At 42.2% G+C, this 24,169-nt stretch overlaps 2 protein-coding genes across 6 annotated transcripts in view; both read left to right on the forward strand.

The window, feature by feature from the left end:
- The window catches only part of scaf8 (SR-related CTD-associated factor 8), a 32,038-nt gene extending 29,412 nt beyond the window's left edge, over positions 1-2,626 (forward strand). Inside the window, exons 19-20 of the mRNA XM_026926112.3 lie at positions 83-295; positions 437-2,626. Coding sequence (XP_026781913.3) covers positions 83-295; positions 437-1,923 — 1,700 coding nt within the window. The 3' untranslated portion in view covers positions 1,924-2,626. The remainder of the gene's footprint in view (positions 1-82; positions 296-436) is intronic.
- Positions 1,893-24,169, forward strand: part of tiam2a (TIAM Rac1 associated GEF 2a) — a 93,098-nt gene continuing 70,821 nt past the window's right edge. For 2 of the 5 annotated variants that reach the window (XM_034307878.2, XM_034307884.2), the window contains exon 1: positions 17,215-19,356. The gene's annotated coding sequence lies outside the window, so the exon portion shown is untranslated. Of the gene's footprint in view, positions 1,938-17,214; positions 19,357-24,169 lie in introns of those variants that run through there. The other 3 variants (XM_034307883.2, XM_034307885.2, XM_034307879.2) reach the window with 2 other exon arrangements.

The following is a 24,169-nucleotide window of genomic DNA, read 5'->3' on the forward strand; positions in this document are numbered from 1 at the left end:
GTAGGTTCATCCTCATATGAAGTCCCTATAGGATGCTTGTTAAAGTATAGTTCCTAATTGGGTCCAATTTGTTTCCTGACAGCTCTGGTAGCTCAACCTACTCAAGACGGCAACAAAGACTCGACATTCGGAGCGATGCTTCCTCCGACGAGCACTATTCCAGCAAGCTTCATGCCCTCGGGAATGCCTGGAGCGGTATTCAACCCTGTGGGAGCGCAAGCACAGCAGGCCAGCACTGACAAGACAACTGCATCTGCAGAGAGCGTAGACACACCTAATGAAATAACACTACAGGGTAAGAGTTAAATGTTTTTTTATTTTTTTAAAGCTTGTTACTGTGACAAAATGACACAAGCTTGAGTAGGTCTCGATCTCGGGTAAATATTTGATAAACGTTTTCCTCCTCTTAGTAAGTTTTCTCTCTGTGTGTTAACAGGAATGCAGAATGCAGTGCGCAGTGGGATGGGTTTACTGGGCATGCACCCTTCTGCATCTCTCTCTCACCCTCTCTCTGGCCAGAGGATGCCCGGGCTGCTGCCCCTCGACCTGCGGCCGAACCTCCTTCAGGGAGCCGGGGCGCGTTTCCCCATGCTCATGCAGCAAGGCCTGGCGCAGCAAGCCAACAGCCTCCTGGACGTCTCGCTTCAGGCCCGCGCCCGAGCCCCTTTCCCTCAGATGGAGCACTTTAATCGCGCAGAAGGTCCCTTTGCGAGGGCCCCTACTCCCGCAGCTCCTGCACCAGACAGCATGGACAAAACTAATAATGATAATACGCCGACTACTTCAGAGAGCGGAGGCCAACAAGAGGGCGATCAGGATTATCGCTTCCCACCTCAGGAGAAACCGAGCACAGGCCTGCTGAGGACGCCTCCTCCTGAGATGAGGACGGAACCCGCGCCTGTGAGAGCTCCGCTGCTGGAGAGACCTCCCAGAGGAGGCATGCACATGGAGGGCCGAGAGGGACCCGGGAGACGGGAGCCCATGCCGGGCCCTTTCAGAGCCGAGACGCGCTGGGGCGCACCGCGCGGGGACTTGGATGAGCGAGATATGAGAGGAATGTCAGCAGGACCACCGAAGAGCTTTCAGGAGGATCGGGGGAATCCGAATTTCCAAAACCGTTTTGAGATGCGAGGCGGAGCCATGGGTGGAGTCGGACCGGGCTGGAACCGCGGTGGAGGTGGAGGAGGAGGTGGAGGTGGAGGTGGAGGTGGTCCCTTCAATGCGAACATGCATCAGGACTTTGATGATCGGCGTCGACCCTGGGAGAGGCAGAAGGACCGTGACGACAGGGACTTCCGCAGGGAAATGAATGACAACCGGCACAGGGAGAGAGACAGAGAACGGGAACGGGACCGCGAACGAGGTCGAGATCGGAATCGGGAGCGAGAGAGAGACAGAGAACGGGATAACGATAAGGAAAGAGACAGAGAGCGCGGCGGCTGGGCTCCCGTTAATCCCCAACCTCAACCTCTCCTCCCTCTTCCCAGACCATCCCAACCGCTGCTCCCTCTACCGACGCCTCTGCTAAACCTGCCTCCATCTCAGCCCGAGTCGCATCCTAAACCTCTCCTACAGCACGAACCGCAACCCGCAGGGAGACAAGCCGAATCACAGCCGGACGCAAAGCCGCCCCTGCAGCCGCAGCCTGAAACAGAGAGCGCAGGCGGCCAAGAGAAGAAAGACGCCTTTAGTGACAGTGTTCACGACCTGGACTCCAAACCTGAAAATGACAAAGAACCCACAGCCGAGCCGTCTCACCCCTCCCCGTCCGCTCCCACAGCCGAGCCCCTAAACGAAACGCAAGCCCCGGAAGTGTCCGCTTCGCCGCTCGTGGCTGCAGGCGGCGGACAGACCGCGCCGAAGGAAGAAGCCGAGACTGGGACTGAGCCTGAGCTAGTGAAAACGGACACTGAGGAAACATAATCGTCACTCAGTAGGTAAAAAGATTTTGTATAGTTGTCATCTCTGTACTTATTTCAAACGGCTTCCACAGGACCTGCTCAGTTCTGTTTCCCCCCACCCAAAAAAAAAACAAAAAAACAAAAAAAAAAAAAACGATTTTACCTTTCATGCCAGTTATGTACATCATAGATGGCTCACAATAGAGCATTTCACTGGTAGGTGATATTTTAATGTTTTATTTTAATTTCGTTATTTCATGTTTTTAGTTTTTTTTTTTCTTTCTTTTTTTTTTTTTTAAATGCAACCCCACTGTTTTAAACCTAGGTTTTAAAATCCTTGGAATTTGCTTGCCAAAATGTTGTGTAGCCTAATTGTAATTTTGGGGAGGGTGGGCAGCTGTGACCTTCCTATGGAAGAGTTTAAAGGACGCTGGCTTTTTTTTTCCCCTAAAGGATCGAATGCAGAACGCGTGAGAGGGGCATAAAAGGAAAGAGAGAGGGAAAAAAAAAAAAAAGAAAAAAAAAAAGCAGTCAAGGCCTGTTCTGTGTTTTGTTTTCCAACCAGCGGCTGCAGAGTTTAAAATGAATGAATGCCTTTGTGGTGTCCTAATGCTTGTTGTCTTTTAAGCAAATTATACGTACAGCCAATACAGTGAGAACAGTAATGCAGTTTCAGTTGCTTTGAAAAGAATACAAAAGATTAAAAATATGATGTACTATCCCCATCTTAAATGTCTGATTTTTCTTCATCACACTGCAGTGAATACATCGGCTCAACCAGAAAAGGTCACAGAAGGCAAATGGATGTTAAGAGCACTCTGTTTAGTTTCAAATAAACATGCTTTGTTGGTTAAAAATGCTTTAGGACTGTATTTTCTGTGACAGAATTAATGAACCATGTGAACACGATGAATCGACCACGAGCTGAATATGGGCAGGTAGCGGCCTAAATGTGACTTTATCCCCGTAGTGTGACGCCCATCTCATGAAGTTATGTCTTAATAAATGTCTTGAGGCTGCCAGCTGATAGCTACTGCATCCACACACACACACACACACACACACACACAAACAGAGTTGATATAATGGCTGCATGTGCACAAGAGCCTCCCAACATAACCAAACATAATCTACTCACCACTGTAGCTCTATTGTTTTTTGTCATAAGACTTTCTGGAGGCTTCAGTCAATAACCTACAGAGACCTTCATAAACCACAAAGCCGTCTGGAGTAGCACACACACACACACACACACACACACACACACACACACACACACACACACACCACTGAGCTGTGCATCATTCTAGACTCCTATCTCCTCTGCAACTAACACGCTTCAGTCTTTTACACTGTAAATCTGTCTTTAGGTGACTTGTTTTTTTGCACAAAGACACACAGGAAAAATGGACTCATCCAGGAAAAGCGGAAAGCTTTGGCCTAATAGATCTTCCAGTTTAAATTCTATCAATCTCGGTTTCTGGTGTTGATTTGAAAACTATACCCGAAATGGACTTCATCTAATGGACATCAAACCAGAACCTACAATCACAGCAACTGATGTAAGAGTATATCAAAGGAAAACATGGTGTCCAATGCCTCACGCGCGAAGAAGTCCTTATCTTTTTAAAAATCTCCTCTTTTTTTTTTTCCCCCTCTTAGAGAATTTGCTTTCTGCTAAAGTGCAGAATGATAAAATAGAAATGCTGCACACTCATCCCTTAAAATCTAGGCCAGCTTTCATCACTCGGTGCAGAAATTTAAATCCACTTCTTTCATCTTTTCGTCCTCGTTGAGTATGCAGTGTAACTAACGTGGACGCTGCACTTACACACACCAGACACGTCATAAGATGCAAACAGACTGAACGCAATCAGGAGTTTCAGCCTGAATTGCATTGCACATGACTCCAACATGGTCCTTGTGTTAAAAACGCCTCAAGCCTCTGAAAGGGTCTCCTGATTCGACCTACAATTATTATTATTTTTTTTTCTACAAGTTTTACACATAAAACTCTTCGGTTACTATCTTCCAGATAAGGGACTAACATCACTGAATGGCAACAACGGCTTCCTTTTAATGATTAACCATTAGTGATTAGTTTACAGCTAGAAATAAAACCGTTAACAAAAAGCGGGGATGTTTTGTTTCATGTTAGCACTTTGGATTAGAGCCAAAAGATCTCTGTTTTGAACCTTTGAGGATAAACGTGCTCTTATCTGTCCAGGCGGCTTTAAACTGCCTGCTTTCATTATCGTTTGAACGTTACACGTGGTCACTTCACTAACCAGACCAGAAACAGCCTCAGCAGAGGATCTGCTCCTAAAGCCGCACTGGTTTGTTTAGAAAACTGGAGCTGCTGAACTACAGCCAGTTTCTATTTACGTTTAATACGTTAATCAGTTCTGCTACACCACCTGTCCAACTCAAGGCCCACAAACTAAACATGGCTGCCTCGTTTCTTTCAGTCCACGTCTAAATTGATTCAGAAACTCGCCAGGTGTTGGCAGTGGTGTAGCCACGAAATTGATTTATTAGATGATGAGGAAATTATACTAAATGAAATCATGATCCAAGAGAGTAGGTGGCAGGGGCATGCTCTCTCCCCTGTCAATCACAGACACTAGCCAATCGTGGGTGTTGTGTGAGATTGTGTATGTGGAAGGAGGCGGATAGCGCTTTTCCTTTGGAAAAGCTGTGGTTGGATCGCTTCACGTGTCTCGGCGGAATCACGTGTTTAGGCGTCACCCTTCTTCCCTGTTGGTAAATATGTCGTATGATAAGGGGAGAGCTGGTTGGTGGGTGGGGATCAGCCAAGACCAAATGACGGAGAAAATGGGGGAAAGACCTCAAAACCACAAATTGTTCCCTCTGAAAACAGGGATTATACAGATTTAGAGCTTTATTTACAAAAATGTCGTGACTGAAGAAATGATTAAAAGGGTCCTACAAAATACTGTATGAGACTTTGAGACTTTGTATAATCAGAGTTTTTGGAGTAAACCAAGTTTGCCATCATCAGCTGCAGGTCTGAAAGCTTTGGATTTATACGGCCCTCATTGTCAGGTAGTTTGAAGGCACTGCGTTGAGCCTTGTAGACCAGCGAACTGTGGCATTTACACACTTCCTGCCTCGTGAAGTGTCGTGAGTTGGACTGCGCACAGTCTGGAGATCTGGCCATCTGGTGCTGGAACAAAACTAAACGCCGTATCTGCGAGGATATGTGCTGCTTTCACTCATGTCTTTTCCATTGTTAGGGACTTGAGACTTGAGATGTGCACCAGAAATTTGAGAACTTCAGGTTCTTCTTGAATCAGTGTTCACACCACTGTAATAGAAAAAAAAAAAAAGGGAATGCGATGGTGAAGTTCCATCCTGTTCTCTCTGTGCAGCTCTCAGCAGGAACCTGCTCTAAGCTGTTCTCCAGACCCCACATGTACAGAATGAAAACACACTCTTGTAGCTTGTTAGACGTGTTGAGAGTTGACTTGGGAGCTAATAAAACTCTTACAGGGTGAGCTATTAAAAGTCTGCGTGAGGTGGTCTGGAGGTAATCATTTACTCAGTCCAGCCACCGCAGCAACCATTTTTCTGGCAACCATTTTTATCTTCCTGAATCATCAAAACACACCTTTTTCAAGCTCATGCTACGAGGTTTAATTAATCTCATTGTTCCTGAGAAAAAGAGCCTCTGTGCATGCTGAGCTGCTTCAGGAGAAACATCCTGTTCGGATACATCCACGTTACAAACATTTTTATTCATGTTTTTCTTTGGAAGTGACCCGTATCAGTCGTTATTGTGAAACTGGCCTTAAACAACCCACGTGCACACGTTTATAAAATCATTTATAGTCCTGCTTGATGCACAACCAGAGTAAACAGCACTTGTGGAACAGTCTGCCGTCATTGCAGAGATGTTTCACACTGGAGGTCGTCTGCAGCTCATCAGCTCTTTATAACCGGGGTGAGACGACAGATGTAGAGCTGTTTTTACGGGTAGAGCAAAGAACAGTGACATAAAAACAAACAAAAAAAAATCTATCTATGATCACATATGAAAGTGATGTTCCAGATGCATTAAAGGAAAACTCCACTGCGAATCACATTAAACATATTTATATTGAAATTTTCTGATGCGTTTAGTGATTTTTGGTGTGAATTTAATTAGAAATCCAGCATAGAAGTAGCGGAAATGTTGGTGCAAATGCCTGACTCAAAGTCCCAGAATGCAATGCAGCTATGGAGCGCAGTAGAGACTTGGCTCAGCTAGTTAGCCATCTATGAGATGATGAGTTGGTGGTGTTGAAGATGTTATTAGCGTGAAAGTTAAAGCTTTGGAAGCTGAGCGTGCCGACGAGGAGGTGAGAGAGCTCGCCCGAGTAAAGGGCTAAAGCGCCGCCGCATCGCTCACTTTAGATAGAAGTGAAGTGAGGGCTAAAACCCCATTGCACCTCTATCAGTCGATGAAAGAAGTTTAAAATTCTCAGTATTTGATGATAAAATGAATGATTGATGCACACATTCATTAAAAAGATTACTATTCAGGTCGTTGAGGGTCTGATGACCTTCTGAGTTGACGTGCTGAGTTTGTCCACTAGAGGTCACACACACTCTTGTCACGGCTTCAAACACACCTCTCTTCTGGTGTCAGGCTGGTGTCGGGCATGCAGATACTGCAGTCTTCTACCTCTCTCTGGCCGTTATAACAGATATAGGACACTGTGCTTTGCATATGTATTTACTCCCCTTGAACATTTCCACATTGTTGTAGATTTACAAGCTGGTACTGAAATGGATTTGATCGGGATTTGAAACGCAGTTGTCCATAATTGAAGTGAAGCGGGAAAAAATGAATATAGTTTGCATAATTATTCACAAGTGACCATTGCTGTGAAACCTCTAAATTAGTTCTGGTGCTATCAGAAGTCACATGATTAGCTGAATTGGCCTGTGTGGAGTTGGAGTGTCACATGAGCTTAATATAAATACACCTGTTCCTGGAAGAACCCATAGTTTGGTCATGATGACCAAAGAGCAAAACAAGTCCGGGACAAAGTTCTGGAAAAGTATCAGTCAGGGTTTGGGTATAAAACTAATCTAAAACTTTGAACATCCCGTGAAATGCCATTAAATCCATTATGGGGGGGAAAAAAAGGGAGAGACTCTATGGCACCTAGAGGAGCTTGTCCAGCAAAATTCAGTGACCGAATAAAGCAGGGATTAGCCAGAGATGCAATCGTAAAGGTGACGTTTATCCTGATGCTTCCACCACCATGTTTCACTGCGGGATGGTTTTCTTTTGTGGACTATTTTGTGTAGATTCATAACCAAGAAAAAAAAAAAATCCCAATTACGTCCACTTCAGTGACAGATTGTTACACAAATACCACCTTCAACACCCCACCCCCACACACACACACACACACACACACACACACATACCCCACTCACTATAGAATCCCTGCTAAGCAGATATTTGGGTGGGGGTCCATTCTTGGCAGTGACACGGTGGGAGTCTTGCTGGGGTTTTTAAACACTTCCTGCACTTTATTACGCACTCCTTAGGGGTGGAATATTTTATATATTAAACATGCATGAAGGCAGCTATATGAGAACGCTCGACACATATCTTACTCCTGTCTTAAACTGCCTCTGACTCTGCTGGGTAACTGCTCTGCCTCTGATTATCCTAGGCTCTTTCCTGTCGTGGCTTTTCCATTTTAAATATAGCTCCCTTTTAAGACATCGGCCAACCGTGTGATCAAGTGTTTTATTGCTACCTTTGGCGTTGGCGTGTTCACACCCAACATTTCTGCATCAAAAGGAAAGAAATTACATGGTTTCTGTTCTTGAGTTGTGCAGAGGCAGGAATAAATCCAGTCTTGAGCAGAGAGAAGCGAGAACATTAGCAAGGAAACTTTTAAACTTTTAAGCTGCACTGTGTTGCACTGGACCTTGTTTTTTTATATTTATCAAATCTTGTAGCTACTGTAGTGTATATACTGTATAAAAGCACATATACATGTATCGCACCATCACATGCAACAAAGTAGGCGAGTAAAACATGACCAGAATGATCTAACATTAGCGCACCAATATTCCCCGAAGCCTTAATTGATTTAAATTTGAATAATTGTTCAATCTGTCACTCACAATGCCACAGTCCAGTCTCCTTGACCTGCTGCTCATGTCAGATATTCATTCATTTCTATTTGATTTCAGTGCCGTAGCTTAGAGCCGTCCGTCTCTTTGTCTGATCTGCTCCAGGGCAGCGTGGCTGAGGGCAGGAAGCTGCTCTGTGGGGGGTCAGGGGTCAGCTGGACAGGGGCCTCACTATGACACCAGAGCAGCTTTAACAAGCAATCTGCATGTCACAAAGAGCTCAGGCACATCACAGCAGGGACGCAAGTCTAATTAAATTTAAAAAAAAAAAAGATGAATATTCTATTCTAGCCGTCACAGATCGAAGAAAAGGGAACAAAGCCGGTATACAAATCTTGACCGATAGGAAAAGCTTGGAAGAAAAATACTCTACAGGGATTGAAGGGATAAACGTCTCTCTCTTCCTGGTACAGACACAGGAGCTACACTAAGACTTTTCATTTATATTTTAGCTACACTCAAAACCATAATGTAACACAAAAATGATAAAATGGAATGAACACTGAATCTCTTACATCATTTCCATTTTTGCGGTTTTTGTTTGGTTCGGTGGCACGAGCCTAAAATTTGCTTCAACACAGAAAATAGCATTCCAAGTTCCACCATCTTGGAATTGTGGACATCATGTCACAATTAGTTTTTTTTTTAATTCTGTGTCTTGATCATTCATTGAACCAGATTATTTGACTCAGATCACCAATAAGAGTCGAATCATTTGGCTCCCAAACGACTCTGTGTCAAGTTTACGAGATTTACAATACATTCCTTCTCCTGCTTTATGATGCTCTTTGTCTAGCTATGGCTGAAATCATTGAATGAAACTTTATTCTACATTTTCATTATCAAAATAACATTACTCTGCATTACACGTTATAAAAACTTTTTTCAATAAATAAGCCAGGAAGGTGCTACGAATGTGCATTAACAAAAACATTAAGCATCCCAGCGTTAATGTTGTTGCATCTTTTCTCCATTAAAGAAGATTTATTTCCATTTATACTCATAATTGGAAAGTCCTAATTGCTTACAAGTATTTAAAAAAAAAAAAAAAAAAAACGTGAACATGTATGTGAGTCGACTCTAAAAGAGGCGGTTCAAAGAGTCGACTCGTTCTCAAACGACACGTCGCTCATCCACGCAAACGGCGTTTTCAGATTCATCCACTTTGGAGAGACGATTCAAGCGACACATAAAAGACACGTTCTTGTGTGTCATGTGCCAAAGTACAGGAGCTTGTGATGAAGGTTTTCCTTTAGCCGTGTGTTTAGAGCGAACCGCTCATCATACTCCTCATTAACGCTCCCTCGGGTCTTTACACCTGGTTCTACACCGTGACTCACTTCAGAGCTCCGTCGCTCTCGCACTGCTAAAACACATGTACGCCACCTCTGCCCTGAGGCTCGACATCATTTCCTGTTTGTTTTCAGACACTGAAATTCCTTCATTAAGTATATAACATGCCTGAAACATGCTGGACACACACACACACACACACACACACACACACAAGTCTAAAAGAGAGCCACAAAGAGATGTTTGTTCCTGTGTGACGCTGAGAAATGTGTTCAGTTACACAGTGTATCGATTGTTAATATCCTTTTTTAAAGAAAGTTTAAAGAAAGTTCAGTGTTCATGAAAGACTTTTTTGTTTCTGTGATGTTTTCCCTGTTTTGCCGTTGTAGTAAAATAATAAGGGAGTTACTGTTACCACGCCGAACTTGATTATTTTCCTATAACCGCACATCCCGGAGTGTTTTATTCTTCTTATATCGGAGCAATTTGACAACGATTATATTTTTCTTACGTTATAGCAGCTATTAACAGTCGTTCCCTCACCAGCCTCTCTTTTTTTTTTTTTCCTCTCTTGATTTTAATAAGAAAAAAAAAACTCAGCTTGTCATGTTATTGAGAAAGCTTTATCTCCTGACTGTTACAAAGCACTGACACTGGAGACTCCTTCCATAAATGTTAAATAAATATCTCCAGATCAACAATCAGTTTATATGGATTACTATAAATCCCAATGAACAGATTAGAAATGATAACGAGAACGTTAAATCTGAAAACTGGCCGTAGATTCCACGTAGATAAATTTACACAAATTATTAAATTGAGGATCTTGAGGATACCTGTAGACTGGATACCTGCATATTATCCGTCTTTAAATCCCAAAAATCAAATGGATTATGAACGTGTGCTTCCAGTTGAGGAGCTCGGAGTGAAATCTGATGTTAGCCGTGACATTTAGCGGCGTTTCAGTCCTCTCCTCCCCTGTGGCTGCTCCAATCTGCTCAGCCTGTTTGCTGCATCAATATTCCCCCACTTACCAGATTTAATTATTCAACATCATGTTTATTAATGACAGCGGACATCTGTAGTCCCTCGCCTGCTCCAACCCCACCACCCCGAGCACACGAGCCCGAGATTAAAGACTGAAGTGTGAAAATCTGACGAGACCCCAGTTCTCGATTCACTCGCTGATGCGTAAAAAAGGAAAAGGCGCCGTGATCCTCTCTGAGAGCCGAGACAGGAAGTGACATCTGGCCTCAGGGGATAAACACTCAGGGCCAGGCTACGCTCGCGGGTCATTATATGATGGATGATGCTGATATAAAATCAATTTTACACTTATGTATTTATTATGTATTTTATTTATATACCCACAGTAGTGTTTTATCATCACTGTTTAACGTGATCTTACGTTTCTTCCCCCTGATCCAAGTCATCTTCTAGTCTATAGACTATAGGGCACTGTGTCTCATTTTCATAGTTGTAGGGAAGACTATAGGGCACTACATCTCATTTTGTTTGATGTAGAGAAGACTATAGGGCACTACATCTCATTTTCTGTGCTGTAGAGAAGCCTCTAGGGCACTACATCTCATTTTGTTTGATGTAGAGAAGACTATAGGGCACTACATCTCATTTTCTGTGCTGTAGAGAAGCCTCTAGGGCACTACGTCTCATTTTCTCACACGTAGGGAAACCTATAGGGCACTACATCTCATTTTCTCTGCTATAGAGAAGCCTATAGGGCACTACGTCTCATTTTCTCACACGTAGAGAAGCCTATAGGGCACTACGTCTCATTTTCTTTGCTGTAGAGAAACCTATAGGGCACTACGTCTCATTTTCTCTGCTATAGAGAAGCCTATAGGGCACTACATCTCATTTTGTTTGATGTAGAGAAGCCTATAGGGCACTACATTTCATTTCCTCAGATGAAGGGAAGCCTATAGGGCACTACATCTCATTTTCTGTGCTGTAGAGAAGCCTATAGAGCACTACATCTCATTTTCTCATACGTAGGGAAGCCTATAGGGCACTACATCTGATTTTCTCACACGTAGAGAAGCCTATAGGGCACTACATCTGATTTTCTCACACGTAGAGAAGCCTATAGGGCACTGTGTCTCATTTTCTCTGCTGTAGAGAAACTTATAGGGCACTACATCTCATTTTCTCACACATAGGGAAGACTATAGGGCACTACATCTAATTTTCGCAGTTGTAGGGAAGACTATAATGCACTACATCTCTTGTTGTCGGATGTAGAGAAGACTATAGGGCACTACATCTCATTTTCCTGCATATAAAGAAGCCTATAGAGCACTCCATCTTGTTTTCTCACATGTAGGGGAAGCCTATGGGGCAATCACCAGAGATCAGTGCTGTTCCGTACAGCCATCTCCATCCTCCAGTGCTTCATGAATCAGGAACTACAAACTGGCTCTGTTTCCTCTGATGGAAACGTACCTAAAGGTCCTGAAAACATTCCTGCTGCCAAAACATGCCTTGAGACTGAATCAGGAGATTACTGAGTGTGTCTGATACAAAAAAGACCCATCATTTATATAGTGAATATTGTGAGAAATGAAAAAACCTTTCCTGATACATCTGAGTCAATGAGTCAGTGACTCATGATTCATATAAGGAATGTGCCATTATTCAGTACCTTCTCTTTGTTTCCTAGGAGAGGAATAAAAAGAGAGAGGGAGTGTATCAGGGGAGTGCTGAGGCAGCATGATGCTCTCTCACTGCTCTCTCTCTCTCTCTCTCTCTCTCTCTCTCTCTCCTCATTCCCCCTGTATTGGGGATTTATGAGTCAATGTGGATCGGAGGTTCAAGTTATTCCACCCATCTCCTTTTCCTCAGCTCGTCTTATCGATCAGGAGCAGCTCATGCATAATGAGCACAAGTGGTGTTTCTCCAGCCTTCCCCCACTTCATTTCACACACACACACACACACACACACACACACACGCAGAGGCAGGGAGCCATCCCTGGACAGCAGTGCTGAAAATGAGAAACATAACCTGGCACACAGCCATGAGGGCTTCGTCCCAAATGCATGGTCCTGCCGAGAATTGGAGCACTTCATGCTGTCCGCTGCTTGTGGAGAGCTTCGTTTGAGACGTTTGGGAATGTTGTGTGTGAATCGTGACGGAGAGCAGCACACGAGCAAGTCGCGGAACTGTGTTAAGCATGACAGATCCGTGTAAGGATCGTGACGCCAGACCACCCGGCTTTGATTGGCTGTGTGTGTGAGGTGCGAGGGTGGTCTACGTCTCGCCCGGAGTCTCGGAGTGACACTATCTCCATGCAATGTTTACATTTTAAGGCTTTGCCTCATCTCTGAGTAATGCCCATCTCTCTCTCTCTCTCACACACACACACACACACACACACACACACACACACACACACACACACACACAGGGGTGAGGAATGTGTGCAGTCCATCTATACATGTATAAATACACGTGCATTAAAGATATACTCAAGAATTTTAAAGTTCTATCTGCTGAATCTGGTGTGTGTGTGTGTGTGTGTGTGTGTGTGTATGATTAACACGGACAAGCATTTCATCACGTTTCCCTGCACTGAGGCAAAGAACAGATAATCAGTTTACTTCTAAATGGACGTCTAAGGGCAGATGTTGAGCTCCAATAAATCACGATTTCTTCAGTCAGAGGAGTTTGTAGAATTAAATAACATGAGTTACTGATGAGTAGAATGGTTTTTCCTCCCATTTTGTGTTTTCTGTTAGATCCAGTTTCATACCGAGACAGTGTAGGTGTGAGACGTGGAAGAAAGCCGGCTGTATTTGATACGACGTGCTACAAATACCCAAAATGCAATTTCATAATCCAATTTTAATCCCCGCGTTGCACCTGGTATTAATTTAGGAAATAAACCTCGGCGTGTTCTATTACTTTAATTACATCACTTCAGCTGGAATTTATATTAGCCGGCGTGTGGGTGTGTGAAGCGTGCGAGTCCCAGGAGCAACGCTGGATAATAGGCGTGATGTTCATACATGAAGCTCTCCTGGATTGAAGAGAAGTTTTCCCATAGTGTTAAGAACTACTGGAAGGCTTATTATACTATTTTTAGGGATATCATTCAAAGAATATGACCACTAAGTTCAGTAAAGGCAGATTTAGTGGCATTAATGCCTCCATTTTGTGAAATTTCACTGTGGATAATTTAGCAGCGTCGTTTTTGTTATTGCAACAAATCGTGCTCTCTCTCTCTCGGGCTTTTTCTGTAATGTAAAAAATACTGAAAATAATGGCTTTATTTATGTTTAAGAGCTTAATTTTTTTGCTTTAGCAAGAACAAATATTAAGATGTGTGTTTGTAATGCAAACTAATAATAAAATAACTAATATTAAATTAGTAAATAGTAAATTACACCATAGAAAAACTCACCATATTACTACTGATTTATCACCATTTAATCCCACAGCGCTGCTGAATTCTTAAATCTGATTGGTCAGAAGGTGTTGATTAATTTCCCATAATTCACAGGTTTACGTTAATACGCTCGTTGTAATACGTTATCGTTTCTATGGTAACAGCTCATTCACAGGGACTTGAAGCGTTGAAGTTTTCTGTAAGGAGATGTTTGTTTCACTTTTTTGGAAGGAGTCTCCAGTGTCAGCTCTTTGTAACAGAGGCAAAGCTGTAACTTGAAGTTTTCCAACATCTTCAGGACAGAGGAGTTTACGCTTTCTCGGAAACAAAAAAAATAAAAAATGACAATCTGAAAAATAACAGCTGGTGATGGAACGACTGTTTGCAGCTGCTATAACGTAAGTGAGAACAGGAACTAACTTCTTTCATGAACATCAAATGTAACAAAAAAGTAAGACGTCCATTTCTTCAGTAAATAAAACTTGTAATCATTGGCCAATTGCTGAGTGTACAGTACGCCTGATTTCACTGCTAGAAATATGCACAAAACTTTGAGTTGCCATGGAGACGCTGCTGTCAGTCATTGTGAGATACGACACGCCCACTGTAGTTCTTTATGTGGCTTTTAGTTGTAAGCGCTGCTTATTAATGTATTATTGTATTAATAAAGTTTGTATTAAGGACAGATGTTTAGTATAATCATTTTTTTTTAACATTTAAGTCCATGGAGCAGTAACTAACTCTCTGTGCTGTTCAACAGAGTCGCAGCACGTCTTAGACCCTGAATTGTCTGTTCTTGTGGATTGCGAGTTAATGCGACGCAGGATCATGTTGCAGCAGGTGCTACTCGGGCGTTACTTTAATCATTCTGACCTCAAAACAAATATTGGTGTTGACACAGCAACGGCTCAACGGCTCAACGGTTCAAAAGCACTCCGACTTCCAACGTGAGAAAACGCGATTGTTCATTCATAAAGGAGCACAAAGAGAGTCACACAGTGATGAGATGAAGCAGCAAATTTCATGAAACCTGAGACAATCGGACGCCAACGTGCAGTTCAGTCCAAAAGTTTACACACCCTCAGGGCAAAACGAAGACGACAAAGAAACGCAGTTTATAGCATTGTGTATTGTGTTGCGCTTCACAGATGTTGCCTTTATCATCATCCGTAACACCAGCTTCTCTCCCTGATAGTGAATATTCACCTACATTTTGCCTTTGTAACCTTATTCTCTATCCTCATACTTCTTCTACACATCTCTTTTATGACTCTATCAGATGGCAAACTCAACCTTTTTCAGCTCAGGCCTGAAGACCGCGAAAGCGCTGTGCATGACAAAACCTCTTTTCCAAATAGTTTTAAATCATTGTTTTGTTCTTTTTGACTTCTTGGATTTCTATTTTGTGTAAACTGTAAACAAATAAAAACACACGTTCCTGTTTTCCTTCATTCAGAAACCATGGGGTGCGCAAACTTTTGCACTCAACTATGCAGAAGCTATATATTGTTCAGCTGCTTTTTATCTACTTGGTGTTTTTATTGGGATCTTCAAGAAAAGAAAAAAACTGCGAATAACTATATTTGCACTATCTATCTATATTTTTTTTAAATAACTGATCACAGCTAGCATGTTTTACACTTTTCATTCTCACCAAAAAGCTGCTAGTTCTCATGCTTTCGTCCACAAACTGTGATGATTACAAACCCGAGTTATTTACAGGGCATGGCAATAAAAAGACATGAACAGTGCAACAAAATTAACATCATAGTGATAAATGATAGCAATAAATCAATGGTCTGATTAAAAATAAAGTTACTGGGAATTGCAACACTATATGAAAGCTATGTATATGCTAATACTAATGCTAGCAAAACTTATTTATATGTAAATATATAAATAAACAAACAATAAAAAAAAAATGCAATAAAATCAGAATCATTTATAGCTGCCGAAGGATTAGACTCATTGTGCAGAAGTAGGCTACGCCCCAGACAATCTTTATCTCTTTACAGTGTGTGTTAGAAAACTTCCTCATGTGTTTACGGGAACATGGTTTAACTCACACACCGGTGGAAATGTGGGCCGGGTCTTCAAAAGGCTCGCCAGCATTCTGAGCAGTGAATCTTTTATTTTGGTGTTTTGAGCCATTCGAGCTTCTCCTCATGCCGAGTTACTCACTCGGAGAAAAGCGCTATCCGCCCTCTTCTGCATACACGAGCTCAGAGACACTTGCGTGATTGACAGGAGAAAGAGAGTGAGAGAGAGAGAGAGAGAGAGAGTGAGACAGAGAACATCAATGTTTTTTTTGCTCTCTTGTCTCCCAGCCACGGTTGGTTGTGGCATCTTCAGGATTTGAACTTGCGATCTCCTGGCGATGGAGTGAACAGAGCTTTTCTGTTGCGCTTCTCGGAAGCCTGCGTGATATCTGTTTATGTAAGAGCGATGGAGGAATATGATCATTGGACTGAGACGCTTCATTCCTCAGTGTAGAAGATTTTTTTTTTTAATATATGTTTCTCTAGATTTTTGTGGTCATGTTTATAAAAAAAATGTAGATGTTTCTGTTCATGGATATTGACAGACGTTCATTCTGTCACTAAAGCTGAAAGGTATTTAAATTCAGTTTTCTTTAAAGAGCATGAACATGTAGAGAAACGCAGCTCCAGGGCTCCTGGTTCGATCCTGACCTCTGGTGATTGTCTGTGGAGTTTCACGTTGTCTCTGTGGGTTTCCTGCGGGTTCTCCGGGTTCCTCTGACCTCCCAGAAACATCCCAGTAGTGGAGTGGCTACAAAAGTTTACTCCTAGGTGTGTGTGTGTGTGTGTGTGTGTGTATTCCCACCTCATGCCCAGTGTTCCTGGGATCCACCACGTCCAGGATAAAGCTCTTACTGAAGATGAGTGATGAGCTGGTAGGACCTGTATGTGCAGAAGATCACAGGGTGAAGTAAACCTGCCATGTGTGCTGCTCATCAGGTTGCTGTACATTGTCTCGGATTATTTTAATTCAGCACAATGTATGTTTATTTTCATGCTCACGGTCTTTTACACGTTTTTTTTTAGACTTTCCTGTAGCAGGAGTGTTTCTTTTTCCTCCCTTGGCTTCTTCTACTGTAACCGCCATCGATTTTTTTTGTTAGCAGTCTTAGCACCGGGTGAATGTTAGGCTTTTCTTAAAGACACGTTTCCTTTAATTAAAGGTGACTGTTGAAAAACATGTCAGGAGGAATGTTTATTAGAATTAATTCACCTCTGTTCATGTTCATTACCAACCATCACTGCAGAGGCACGGTGTGGAGAAACAGAAGAAGAGAAGTGTGAAATTAGCAGGCTTTTGTTTCACATTTCCCCTGTGCGCGCACACACACACACACACACACACACACAGAGTTCTCCCCAGCCATTTGTATTTTATCACAGTAAATTAGCATGCCAATTACAGGAGTTGAGAAAGCGTTGTGTTTTGGTGGTAATGGTTGGATTGTGTGGTTAAAAAAAAAAAAAAAAGCAAGCCATAGTGCACCACAATCACATCCTCCGCCTGTCACATGACACAATCGCTATGACGACCCTATTTTCATGCCTATTAGAGCATACTAAATGTGAGTGCTAGTAGCACATGACACGCACAGTGATGCTCGTTAGAGCAACACATTTTTTTTTTTTTTTTCACGACTGTTAATCAGAGAGTTAACCCGCACCGTAGCCGTGTGCTAAGTGAAGCGACACGTGTCCTGAGCACGTCCTGCGTGTCTTCTCGTCACGGCTGCGTTGTCTCGGGATTGAGGACGAAGTGGGCAGGATGTCATTCAAACTCGATTGCACATAATTGGATACCGGCCTAGTGGCCGCCCCCAGATCTGCCAGACAGGACAGGGCTTTAGAAAGACCCTGCAGGGTGAATATCACACCCCAACACACACACACACACTCACACACACTCTCACACACATACACACACTCACACACATACACACACACCAAGTGTAAGGATTGTTCCTATACTCAGCAATGCTAGCTGTCTTCTCCTAGCATTTTTTTTTACATTTTTTTGTCTGTAGTCACTAACAAGCTGTACACACTTACCCAAGGAAAAAAATCCACAGATTTAAAGAATTGCAGAAATGCATTATGGGTATTCTGTACCATCTACAGCGCATGAGAGCATTAGTTATTGTCCGCTATGGTTTTTAAAATGGCTATGACGTGGAAAAACTACCAAAATAGTGCGCTGTGAATGAATATGGTGAACTTCGTCATTCTATACCACTTAAATTAAACTGTATTAAATAATAAAATAGACTAGGAACAGCTTTATACTCATTAAAATACCATGATTATGAATATACATGAATATGCAAATTAATGTACAGTATCCTAACCATAGCCAAGATATGCTAATAATCAAAACTAGTCAAATAATATCAATAATCAAAACTTTGTTCAAGACTTTCGCCGGTTTTAGACGGTGCGGTTTGAGCGCTGTACGAGATCTCGTTTTATAATAAACGAGTGTGTGATAAAGTGTGTTATAAATGTCAGATTACACGATGAAGATCCTCTGACGAAAGACCTGCGATTAAAGAAAATTACTACGTACGACGCCGCTTACGTTACCGATCAGCGTGATCCAGAAGTCAACTCAGACTCGCATAAAAACAAACATTCTCCAAAGTTAGCTTGAGGTTAATAAGGAATAAGGAGATTTTTCTGTCCATTAGTGTGTCGTTTACGTTTCACCGTCGCCGCTACCGTATTTGTAGCTGTCCCGAGAATTTGCCGTCTTCCTATTGGTGGATTTTAGACAAGCGTCTTAGCGGCGCTCACATTCTGAGGTTTTCTTTCAGAGAGATTCTTTGCTCACAGCGGCACTAAATCAGCAGAAGTCTTTTACGATGTGTGATTTTTGTCTGCGATGGCTGAAAATCGTACAGCGTAAATCCGACTTAACTTTAGCTAGGATAGCTACCTCGCTTAGCATACAGGTTCTGTGGCTAAATTTCTGCGTAACACATCATCATCCTCATCATCATCCTCATCATCATCATCAGGAAAAAGGAAAAAATGTGACCCGTGTGCTGTCTTAATACGTAAATCGGATCCAAACACCAATCAGACTTGTATAATCAGACTTGGATTTGATTGGATTAAACATCACACCTTTGAGTTCAGGAGTATTTACATATTTCTATAAATATCACATCCTCTATATACATAAATATCACCCAGTCTCTTTCCCATGTGCCTTGTCCTTACTTGGCTTTTCTTTACTCATACGCTAATAAGCGCTGAGATTGCTTCATTCTGATTGGCTGATGGTGCTGTCCATCATTTGTGGGCGGAGTCAGGGCCATCCAGCGCGTGGTAGTGGTGTGTGTTCGGTCTTGAGCTGTGTGTTTAATCCTGCTGAGAGAAATGAGAGAAACTTCCCCGGATTGAAGGAGATATTGCTGAAGTCGGGGTGATGTTCTGTAAAACCAGACAAGCAGGAGGAGAATAAAGAGAGGAATAAAGAGAGGAATAAAGAGAGGAGGATAATCAGATTAAAATCAGGTTTTTGTCTCTCACACCGGAGCTGCATTAGGAATCGGTGAGTGAAGTGGAATTATTTCTCCAGGGAAGCTGTTGGGATTAAAACCGAGCTGAAAGTGAAATGTGCTGAAGTTGATCCAGTTTTATAATTTATTAAAAAGAAAAAACACAAACAACATGCGTGTGATTAGACTTATTCAGATTAGACTTGTTCAGATTAGACTTGTTTGTAGTTTCTGCTGCAGTGTTTATTAGGCTGAGCTCTGAGCAGCGTGTGAACGAATTAAACCGAATTAACTGCTATTAAAACGAGTCGTTTTTACAGAAAGAGTGTGTTTTGTTTGGTGGTTTGTGCGCCGTGCTTTGTTACCTTCTGTGCGCGCGCGCGCGCGCGTGCGTGCGTGTGTGTGTGTGTGGATGCGTGTGTGTGTGTGGATGCGTGTGTGTGTGTGTGTGTGTGTGTCTGGATGCGTGTGTGTGTGTGTGTGTGTGTGTGTGTGTGGATGCGTGTGTGTGTGTGTGTGTGTGTGTGTGTGCGCGTCCCCGACAAACTCTTTAAAACCCTCTAACTTTTTTCCCCCAAAACTTGATAATGTTCAAAACTGATCCGATTCATTAATTCGATACAGTGAATGAATGATTCGACTCTTTTACTCTCCGATTCTTTCAGGTTCGTTTGATTTCTTCTAAAAACAAGAGCTAGTCTGTGATATGAATGTTTTATACTGAGGTTTTTACAGTTTCATGTCTGTTTCTGCGTGCAGATGAATATACACAATTTTCTATTTATGATTTTTGCATTTTATAACTGACTTGTTTAATGATGAAGCTTTACTTCTAATAGTTTTGGGCTTTTTTTTACTATCATTAATGCTGCGATGCTGCTGCTTTCTTCTCTTTAAAGAGTGTTTAAATGGCTGTGAGGTTTTTCTAATGCAGATGGTTTGTGGATTTGTGTAAAAGAAACCTGTTTCTGCCTGATAGAAAAGAAAAAAAATGCATCAATTTGTTTGTGAGCAGCAGTACGTCGAAATTTTAACTCATTTCAGATTTCTATCTAATTATCTCACCAAAATCTGACTTCATCTCAGAATCCTGATTTATTATCTCAAAAGTGACTTCTGACTTATCTCAAGTTTGACTTTTTATCTCAGAATTCTAACTTCTCACAATTATGACATCTAAAAAGTCTGACTTCATCTCAGAATCCTGATTTATTTATCAGAATTTAATTTATTATCTCAAAATTTTGAGGGATTTTTACAAATCTGCCTTATCTCAAGTTTGACTTATCTCAGAATTCTGACTCGTCTCACAATTTAGTTTTTTTTTTTTATATATATAATTCTGAGATATTAAGTCAGAATTTTTTGATCATTTGTGACACAATTTCTACATACTCTTCCTGCCTTCCTGAGTAAAAAAAAAAAAAAAGAAAAGAAAAATATATTATGCATTTTTTTTCTACTGAGCAGAAATAGGCTTCTGTACTTTCTCAGCTTTTGGATAAATCACATTTGGGAAAATTTGTGTGCTTTTGCAAACCCTTGATTATTGATATTTTATGATAAATATACACAGCGTTTGTGGTCTGTATTTTATTTTTAGTCTACTAAACAATCCTAAAAAGTCTGCAATCGCTTTGCCGTGTTTTTATATTATTATTAATGTAATGTAGGGCTAAACTGTGCACCGAGAGCGAAGTTGAGCGAATAATTTGTTTTTAATTCATTCACACGTCGCACATCGGTCCTGAACACTCAGTGGAAGCTTCGTTTGCATTTCACTGTATGTGTCTTTTAATATTTCAGGGTCAGTGGAGTATAGAAATGTGAGTGGTGTTAAATACCATCTCCACCAGGCAGGGATAAGACTAATCCCCTTCCTCCTCCTCCTCCTCCTCCTCCTCCTCCTCCTGTCTCTGCGGTGTTGTAGTGGTGTTTAAGCGGAGCTGTGTGATGTTTGGGAGGTTCTCTAATGGCAGGGTGCGGTGTCAGGTTCAGCAATAACACAAAGACCCCTGGAAGTGTGTCGTAGCTCAGGAGACAGAACAAACACACGGCGGCTGCAGGAGCGAGGCCCAGACATGCCATTAGGCACCGACAGATCCGTCATGGGAACAAAACACCGCTCACTTAATGACCGTGCTGAAGTGACACACGGGTTATTTATTACTGTTTTACGTCTCACAGAAGTGGTGCTTCTGCAGGAAATTGCGTTTATGCGTTTATTCACCGAGTCAGCGTTGCTGCTTGACCCTCGCATACGAGCCTGTTGAACTTATTCAAATCTTGTTCAGAAGTTTAAGCAAATTTAGATCCGAGGACGTGGCCCCAGACCGAGTGTTTAAACCTTTTCTTTTCTTAGGACGCTGTTTTAAAAATAAGACTTTTTTTTTTTTTTTTAAACCACAAGTGCCATTGCAGTGCTATTTCTGCTCATGAACATTCGAGTCCTAAAGACTGTTCTTCCTTCTGAGAATATAAACTACAAGAGCCAGAGCTGCACTATTTTTATCCCAAATCTCTTACACCACAGCGCCGCTGTATTCTGGCTTCTGATTGGTCAGGAGGTGTTGATTAATTTTCTCTAACAGCAGCTCTGACTGTAGCGCAGCTTAAAATAAAAGTTTTATAGTAATGTGCTTGTTATATTAATACGCTATCGTTTCTATAGTAACAGGGACGTTTACGGCGAACGCGCCACGTAAACAAGTGACTCATCGAGGTGAAGTTTTCAGTAAGGAGAAATGTGTTTACATAACAGTTATGGAAGGAGTCTCCAGTGTCAGAACTTTGTCAGAGGTAAAGCTGTAACTTCTGATGTCTTCAGAGGAGTTTACGCTTCTTTGCGGTTTCTCAGTAACGTGACAAGCTGCATTTTTTTTGTCTTATTAACTTAGAGAGAAGAAAACGAGGCTGGTGAGGGAACGACTGTTTATAGCTGCTATAATGGAGTTAATACCTGTTTCATGGATGTTTCACAACATTAAATGTAAACACAGAGTTCATTTATGTTCTTGAAACAGTTTATAATGCAAATAAACACAGCTTTTTGTATTAAGTTTACCGTGTTGCAGAAATATACACAGTTCTCATTCTTATTTCTGTTATAATTAGTTTCAGATGATGGAGAATAAGCTCTTGGGCTGTTGCTGTTGTATATTAATTGGATTTACATAACCGCAAAATATCTCTTTTCTCGGTACTGAAGGGATCTTTCCCTCTAAGGGCACCAGTGAATCCACACCATGGCAGGAAAAATAAATAAATGCCCCCCAGAGTGTAACAGAGCTGATTTTCATTTTATTTTTCAATTTATTTTTCAGTCTAATTCCTTTAAATCTTTTCTCTCTTTACGTCTGGGCTTTCTCGTTCAAAATCTGGAGTCTTCACATTCCTCTCTTTTTTTTTAGGGTAAGATTATATTTATCTGTGGCTGAAGTGTTGCCTGTAGACAGCTGTGTGTGTGTGTGTGTGTGTGTGTGTGTGTGTGTGTGTGTGTGTGTGTGTGTGTGTGTGTGAGCGTGAGCAGCTATATAAAGCAGGTGAGTGTAGACTGGTGTGGAAAAGCTCCACCGTCCAGCAGCAAGCAGACGAGCGAATGACCGGTGTGGGAGACTTCCTCTTCCTGTACACCCAGAATTCCCTACCGCACGTCTGGCGGACACTCCGTCACGTATCCAGCGGGAAAACTGAGCTGCTGCCTGAGACTGTGGATTAGAGTTACACACGGCAGAGAGCAGGGAAGTTCGTTCAGCGGAGACGGACAACACGGCAAAAATACCTCGCGATACTTGGAGGCATTTATACGACACACAACACGCATCACGATACTTAAATTACGGATAGCTGCGTGTTATGAGTAACAAAGGAGTTGCTGGAGTTACATTTAATGTAATGTAAGGTTATTTCCTGTTCTTATTTACGTTAAAGCAGCAATAAACTGTCGTTCCCTCGCCAGCGTCTCTTTTTTTCCTCTCTCAGATGTTAGTAAGACAAAAAAAAGCACAGCTTGAAATATTCCCGAGAAACCGCAAAGTGTGACCTCGTGTGTCCTGACTTCAGGTTACAGCTCTGGCTCTTACAAAGCGCTGACACTGGAGACTCCTTCCGTAATGTTAAATAAACGTTTTTAATCCGTTTACGTGGAGCGTCCGCCGCATTCAAGTCCCTGTGGATGAGCCGTTACTATAGCAACGATAACGTATTAGAACAAGTGCGTTAATATAAACCCGTGTCGTGTCTTTGACTGGTGGTTTGACCCTTTTGTGGTAAATTAAGATGGAAAGACTGCTCACTGAGAGTCTCTGCTCCCCCTCACACGCTAATGTCACCTGCTAATTGACCATGAGAGAGAGAGAGAGAGAGAGAGAGAGAGAAAGATCATCCCAAAGCGAGCAGATGGACGCGTGCGGTACGTTCGTGTTCGGGTCGTCACCCCTAAAACAGCGACAAATTGAAAGCCTCGAAAAGATTAATGCCGAGATTCAGCTCTAATTGTGTCCTTTCACGTCACGTCTGCGCCTCGGCTCACGTGACCTGTAAAGAAAATGAAGATTAAACACCAGCAGGAGATGAAGAGACGTGTTAAACCTGCAGACCGTGTTTGATCTCAGCGCTCGGCTTTGCTGTTTTTGAGGGAGTGGGAATGATTTTTTTTTCTCCTTTTGTTCATCATCATCATCATCATCATCATTTATTCGTTTTGAATCGCGTACTCAGAGTGCAGTTGTGTTTTATTTGTACGAGTCTCTTCAAGACCTCGTGTCTGTTATTCAGCTTTATACTGTAGTAGTCAGAACATGTCTGAACGTAATGCATCAACCGCACTGCTTTCACTCTTTCCACTGAAAGCGTTTTGTGCTGATG

Source organism: Pangasianodon hypophthalmus, chromosome 10 (assembly GCF_027358585.1).
Source record: "Pangasianodon hypophthalmus isolate fPanHyp1 chromosome 10, fPanHyp1.pri, whole genome shotgun sequence".
NCBI lineage: Eukaryota > Metazoa > Chordata > Actinopteri > Siluriformes > Pangasiidae > Pangasianodon > Pangasianodon hypophthalmus.